The sequence below is a fragment of the Callithrix jacchus genome, chromosome 11 (genome assembly GCF_049354715.1).
Source record: "Callithrix jacchus isolate 240 chromosome 11, calJac240_pri, whole genome shotgun sequence".
Lineage (NCBI taxonomy): Eukaryota > Metazoa > Chordata > Mammalia > Primates > Cebidae > Callithrix > Callithrix jacchus.
Genome location: NC_133512.1, coordinates 94,468,968 through 94,476,532, shown reverse-complemented (window position 1 = coordinate 94,476,532; position 7,565 = coordinate 94,468,968). Strand labels below are relative to the sequence as shown.

The 7,565-nt window shown below is 45.1% G+C and overlaps 1 protein-coding gene across 1 annotated transcript in view; it reads left to right on the top strand.

Moving 5' to 3' along the window:
- The first annotated feature begins 1,381 nt into the window (after nucleotides 1-1,381).
- DPP6 (dipeptidyl peptidase like 6) overlaps nucleotides 1,382-7,565 on the top strand; it is a 1,158,816-nt gene continuing 1,152,632 nt past the window's right edge. Inside the window, exon 1 of the mRNA XM_078343379.1 lies at nucleotides 1,382-1,908. Coding sequence (XP_078199505.1) covers nucleotides 1,849-1,908 — 60 coding nt within the window. The 5' untranslated portion in view covers nucleotides 1,382-1,848. The remainder of the gene's footprint in view (nucleotides 1,909-7,565) is intronic.

Sequence of the window (7,565 nt, the reverse complement as noted above, 5' to 3'; positions counted from 1 at the left end):
TCCAGGCAGTTGGTAGTGACAGTGCCTGGTGTCTGATGAACACCTGCAAAGCACCTTCTACACATGAGTATTTCCGAGCCTCGGTTTCCTCACGTGGAAGGCTGCAGCTCCTACCTACCTGACAGATGTAAGAATATATGACACAAATAATTTGCCCAAGGATGTGCACTAGGAGGCGGCAAAGCCAAGATGCCACCTAAGGTCCGCATCCGCAGCCAAACTCTGCACCGAGCTCATCGCCAAGTCCAGCCTTCATATTCACCGTGTCGTGAGTTGCTTTTGAATGTCTTCAGCACGCACAAGCAACCAAACACGGTCATTTATTTTACGAAATGGGGATTATTCCAACTTGGAATTGGGAACGTTAAAGAAATGTCCATGAATATTAGCAAATAACTGAAGAACTAAAATAAATCTCCTTTCCACTTTTAAATGGATGAAGTAAGGGGATGTACTTACGTTACCAAGCCAGTGCACTTAGGAAGAAAGTGCAGCTCTGCCCCTCATACATGAGTCTAACTTCTTCCTTCAATTTGTACGTGTGAAAGCCGAGAATTTGGGATTGTGAAGTAGAAACCAGATTATGTGGCTTGATTCTCATTCAGAATATTCAAACTCGACTATCTCTGAATGGAAAAAACTTAACATTTTGTCAAATAATATGGCTGTATCCTAACATGCCCTTATCCCCCGTGCAGACCGATGATGCTAAAATGTTGCAATGCAGGCTTCATGGAGCAGCTGCTCCTTGTTGACTTGTTTTTCTTAGTTCCAGGGGTCAATTTCCCTCCACCTGTGCCTAAATGCGGACTAATTAGATCATGACTTCACAGGTGCTAGAGGAAAAGGAGGAAACAGAGAAAAAGAAAAAAAAAAAAAAAGTCCTGGGAAGCTGCAGAGACTTCTATTGCAGAAAGGAATGGATGCACCCTGTTGCCTTCCCCCAGATACGGCCCTGGTCAGGCAGATTGGGGCGCCCAACAATGGCACTGACCCGGCCTCCGCGAGCAGCGCCCGCCCGACTGACAGAGCGCTTGCATCCCTCAGCTGTAGCTTGTGCGGCCTGTGCCAAGGAGCACGGGTACCGTCCCAGCTCCTCCTCCGCCCACTCCACTGTCTCCCTTTCGCCTGTGCAGTGGTTCCTGGCAGAACCTCTTATGCCACCTCTCGACCATCCCGGGAAGATTTGGCGGCTGGAGCCCTGCGCAAGACCTATAGGCAAGAGTGGGCGCCAGCCCCTCCGAGGGGCCCCTCCTTCACCCCGGCGGGGTGGGTGGGGTGCCCGAGTCCGCACTGATGACGGCTCCAGCCTGAGCGTTTGAGGGTGAGGGGGGTGTGGACAGATCCGCTTTGGAGCGGAGCGCGCGCCCGTGGGCTCCTTGCAGCTGTGGCTCTGCCCTGGTGGCGCGAGGGCGTAAGTGCGCGCGGCTTCCCGGCTTTCGCGGATTTCCCCACCCCTTGCGCAGGAAGAGCCTAGTCCTACGTCCCCCTGGCTCTCCCCACACACACCCCCTTGGGGCTCCTTTTGGATTTGCTGGGGCTTCTGGTCTTGAGAGTCCTGGACTGTTTCCCGGGGAGGCAGCACTGGGCAGAGCGCCCTCGGAATCGCTGGCGCCGGCCCGGGTTCCCTCCGGGGTCCCAGCAGCTGCTTCTCCTTCTTCAGCGCTGGGCCGCGGATTTCGCCGTCCCTGCACTGAAGCTTGCAGCGTGGAGGCTCCCCTCGACCTCGGCTGCAGAACTGGGGACCCACCTCGCGTCTCCCCCGAGACGCGCACCTCCGCCGCCACCCTCCACGCGCCTAGGAAGTTTTGAAGGTAGAGAATCTGGGCCCCTCAACTAACTCTGGACATGAATCAAACCGCAGGAGTCTCCAATAGCGTCAGGTGTCCCCCGGGGAAAGGCCACAAGGTAAGGGACCTGCGACGGAGGGGGCTCGCGGGGGGGGCAAGGGCGCAGTTGGAGGCTGCAGTTTGCCGGCGAGTGTGTGGAGGGAGCGTGAGCCGCCGCCTGCGCCTCTGCAGCGCTTGCAGGGGTCCTAGAGTGAAGATGGTTGGCGGATCGCGGGGGTTGCGAGAACGTGTGATGTTTCGTAGACCCGCGGCCAGCAGCAGGGCTCTGCCCGTGCCTCCGCCCCCGCCGGCCACCCCGGGGCTGGAGATCCCACACCGCTTCGCGGCTGCTGTGACAGGTGCAGCCGTTTCCCACGATTGCGGGGCTTTCCAGAGAAGAGGTCAAAGGTGGGAGGCAGAGCCCCTCCCGCTTTCGGAATCAGACTCCCTGGGCTGGAGCCTGCAGAGGTGCTCTTCCCGGGAAGCGCGCGGGGCTCTCCCGCAGGTGCCCGCGCTGGCTGGTGTCACGGACACGTGCTTCATTAACTTTAATGGAGCAACGCGTGCCTGGAATTATTTCCAGGAAATTAGCGACGTTCAGAGAAAGGGGAGTGGGCAGCGGCCTAAGGAATTCTGGCAGAACCTCTCTAGTAGCCCAGAGTGTGAAGGACTTGGGAAACGTTTACTCCCACGCACAAAAAGACCCCAGATCGCCAGCGAGGTTCAGGATTCCATACGGGTTCTGCGGGGCCCGCTACCCTTGGCCATGCCCAATCTGCCTCTGCTATCTGCCGCTGATTAATTGCGAGGAAAGTCCTTACCTGGGGGAATTAGGGTTACCTAGGGAAGCCGCACAGCAATGAACTTTAACAGATTTTCGAATGTTTATATATATAGTTTTAAACCGAATAAAGAGGTGAGCACTGTGGAGTTTGGTCCTTGATATGCAGCCTGAATTTATGCTCTACTCTCTTGTTTTCCACACCTATTTTTATGTGTACATTTTATGTAAGGGCATATATGTTTATTGGCTGTTACTAGAAATGTATTCCCATTCATATCTACTTGTTGGGGATTTGAGCATGTATTATCTTGAAATGTCAACTCCAGACGCTATCTACTTTTTTGGAATTGAAGTGAGTAGTGATATGGGAGTCCTCGGATGGATAAAGGAACTCTTGGTCTGTGTGAGTTATGTAAAATGAGGATTTAGGGTTGAATACTTTTACTCAACTGAGTAAGTAATATCAAGCATTTTTTTTATCAGATCGTGATGAAATATTTGAATCAGCAAGTCATTTCTCTAATCCCTGTTCTCACTACGATTTAATTATGTCTTTCACATTTACTTAATATCCATAGGAAAAGTATTTAATACAGAGCAGTTGATATAAAAATTTTGAATTAAAAGTAAAGTTTTGCACATCAGTAATAATGTAGTAGAGACATCTGTGGAGTTGAGAAGATCATTCAGGAATTTCCTTTAAAAAATGCCTTTGGCTCCAGTACTAAAGCAGCTTCTTGGAAGAATTTGACTGTAGGCTATTGACACCAATAAAACTTTCTGGCAAGTGTTGGAACACACACCAACAATTTAAAAGGTACTATGAAACCTGTTAATCCTATGTTAGGATCATCTTATGCACCTATCAGGTGGCCGACAAATACTTGCTCCACTGAATCATATCAATAAATAGTCACCATCAATCATCCATTTAATAAACATGGTTAACCCCTATTAAGTTCCAGTAACATGAGAACTGAGAACCCGAATATGAACTTAGACGTTGCCTTCGGTCTCCAACATGCAGTTCTAGTCATACCCTGTCCTCCTTTCTTTAAAATCTTTCATGGCTTAAAGCAAGACAACGGTGAAATCCATTAGCTAGAAGGAAAAAAAAAAAACATTCCATTCCTTTTCTCAGAGAAGAACCCACTTAAATTGTTGTTTGTCTGCAAAGTTTGCGGTTTTGGAGTTTGTCTTGTAGGTTTCTGTGGTGCAATAACAACCTTAGAGACTGAAATGATGGGAGTTGACGTATTTATGAAAGTTCTGCAGTGGTTGAGAAATGAACAGGTAGCAGGAGTCAGCAGTCAACACTGGGAAGTGCTGGACGGACCACGTGATGTTTAGGTCACAGTATTTTTCTAATAAAATATAAAACTCAATAACATCAGTTTAGATGTTCTGGAATAGCTGTTTTTCCACTGCGTTTGCTATTCTTGGAGTTCATCTTGGGAGTTTGATGGAAGGAAAGGCATCAGTCTCTTAGGAAAATATTCCAGCTGGACTCGCTTTTGTTTGGTCTCATTCATTTACTGATGACTGGCATAGCAATTTACATTTGGCAAATTCTTATCATTTGTTCTTGTGCAGATATTTGTTGAACAACATTTGTTGTCTCTTTAAGGATGGTGTGGAGTTAGCCTTCTTTTAGATGTGTTATTTATTGCTGGGTTCAGTATTGTGTATTGAACCCCTAGAATTGGAAAACAAGAGATCTTGTTGCAGCCTCTTTTCTCCTGAGCATGGGGGCAACCGACCACCTGCCAACCACTGCTAAGGATCACAAGGTAATCCACCACACTATTGCCCCTAGTAGAGGCAGGAACCACTGATCCTGAGAAGAAATCTCAGAAGTGATAGTCCTGTGGAATTGGCTCCTAGAAACCTGAAACTGGTATTTATCCTTGAGCAAAGAATACAAAGTTAAGTTTTACAGAAAATGTAAACTACAAACATAAGACGGCACAACTTTAGCCCTGGAAGATGGCACTCACCTTCTGAGAAGAAAATAAGGACACCCAGATGAATAGTTAACTCCAGCCAAAGGTAGGACCTCTCCTTTCAGCCTCAGGTTTGAAGAGAAAGCAAAGGTTTGGATTGAGTTTCTTTGCTTTGATCTTTTCTGAAAGGGCAACTTCTTTGTGTCAGTATGTATGACATTAGGCATCCAGAAAGGTGTTACCAGTGCTTCCATCTCTGGAAGCAGCGGAGGTAGCTGTCCGAGGCTTGGCCTTTGGGATCCTAAGGTACCAGTGTCATTTTGGATAAATTGCTAACCTCTGTGCCTAAGTTTTATAGGAACTTAATGGTAGGAGTTTCATGAGAGTTCAACACACTAATCATGTTTGGGGCTGGCAGCAGGACCTGCCACACAAGAAGAGGCCACACATTATCTTTAAGTACCCAAATCAGAGGGCAAAGCAACTTCACTTTAAAACCCTTTTCATTAACTGGGGCATGTGCTTATATATATTTTTATAACAGCCTCTTTTCTTTTTTTTTTTTTGAGACAGAGTCTCACTCTGTTACCTAGGCTGGAGTGCAGTGGCATGATCTTGGCTCACTGCATCCTCCACCTTCCAGGTTCAAGCAATTCTCCTGCCTCAGCCTCCTGAAAAGTAGCTGGGATTACAGGTACCCACCACCACACCCAGCTTATTTTTAGTGGAGATGGGATTTCGCCATGTTGGTCAAGCTGGTCTTGAATGCCTGACTTCAAACAATCCACCTGCCTGGGCCACCCAAAGTGCTGGCATTACAGGCGTAAGCCACTGTGCCCAGCCAATGGCCTCTTGTGACATGGTTGCCTCTCATAGGCAAACAGCTCCTCAGGAGCAGGTCCCAGAGGGTATGCATAAGGTGGGACAGTCATTAGAGTGTGGGCTTTGCAGTGAGACAGATGGTAACTTGGTAAACATCACACAAATAGAGGTGCGCGTGGCATGGTGGTGTGTGCCTGTGGTCCCATCTACTCAGGAAGCTGATATAGGAAGATCATTGGAGTTGAAATCCAGCCTGGGCAACACAGTAAGATGCCATCTCTAACTACCTCCCCCAACCCCAGAAAAAAAAAACCACACAAGCAGAACGTAACAAAGGAAGGACTAATTTAATTTATTTTTACAAATCTGGAAAAAGGGAATAACGTATGCACTATCTCATGCAATCATTAAGAGAATCCCCGTGAAAGAAAATGCTTGCACATAGTACGCATTTATTACATGACCGAGCTCCACATCAAGCATGGAGATAGGTCCTGGAGAGAATTCTTTATATCACTTACATCATAATATGAGGCTCCATTTTATCAAACTTTTTCAATTTATCTGATGTTGTAATTGTTTGTATTTTTTATCTGTTTTCTCTTTTCTCTGCTTTCAAGAGTATCTCCTTATTTTGATTTTCCGTATTTGATGACTTGTGTGTGACTAGCCACGGATTCCTTCATATTTATCCTGCTAGGATTTCACTAAGCATCTTGAATCTTTAAATTCTTTCACTCCATTTGGGAATTTTGTACCATTATTTTTAAAAATATTTTTCCATTTTAGTCTTTCTTGGGATGACAATTGCATATATATTACACAATTTATATTGGCCTACAGATGCATATAGCACTTAAGCCATTTGATAATTAGGATCAGCATAACAGATTCCATAAGCACTTTTTCCAGTTTGTAAGATTCCTTTCCTAGCCATTTTTGCCAATGAGGAATCTAGCTCTGCCAGGTCCAAAAAAACCGTCAATTCAGAAACACACTTAAGGAGTAATCAATCGTCTTTTCTGAGGGTAAAGATAAAAAATCTCTGCTTTCTATTTGCAAAAGTGGATATTTGACATTCTGTTTTTTGTTTTCATTCCACCCTTGTCTCCAAAGCCGAAAGGGATGAGTTATTAGCCCCAAAATCTCAACTGATTCTTTGCACTGAAGAATAGATGTGAAACTTTGGCTCTGTGGGTTTCAATCTGAACTCAACTATCAAAATCCCCTCAGGGTCAAGGACTCACTTGGTGCCTCTCTGATGAAGGCAATGATTAATAATAATTATAATATCTCCTGTTTACCCATTTTCGTACCTAGAATTTGGCAAGAAGTCAATCCTTATTCATCACTTGGCACTATTTTCTGATGAGGAACATTGTATTCTACAAATGAATTGTAAAATGTTGGTGTTTCTTCTCAAGACTTTTATCCTGTGAAAAAGCTGATGAAGCTTTTACCTTTTGAAGTTGCTTATGACAACTTCAACCCCTCACAGGGGTTTGCTGACTTTTGCCAGCTCTAGGTATTTGTAGAAATTTAATAGGCTTCTTACCTTCTGCTTCTAGTGCTTATTTCACCACAAGGACAGGGATAACAAAGATACAGCCTGTGGTCTCAATCTGGCTTGCATGTCTGTCATTTTCCTTTTAGGACATTAAAAAAAAGTATTGATCAATTCAAGCCACTTTGACTCAATAAAAATGCATTTTCTTTTGAGATACTACTCACGGGCCCCACCTGCATTTTTACTTTGGTTTCATTCGTAAAGGATATATTTTTTCTGGATGTAAAATTCTGAGTTGACAGGATTTTTTTTTCCAGCACTTTAAAGATGGCACTCCACTGAGATCTAGAGTTAGTTTTTTTCTACTGAGAAGTGAAGTCATTTGATTCATAGTTACCTGCATGTAATGTATTAGTTTTCCTTGTCTTAAGATTTTTCTTTGTTCAATTCGAATATTATGTGTGTAGGCATGATTTTCTTTGTGTTGATTCCCCTAGGCATGCAAAGATCAACTTGAATCTTTAAATGTATCATCTTTGGGAATTCAGTGGCCATTATCTTGTGTAGCTTTTTTTCTGACCTATTCTTAATTTGTTGAGATGACAATTATGCGTGTTTTAAACAGCTTATATTGCTTTTCAGGTTTCTGAGGCTCCTCATTTCTCCGAGCTACTTTTCTC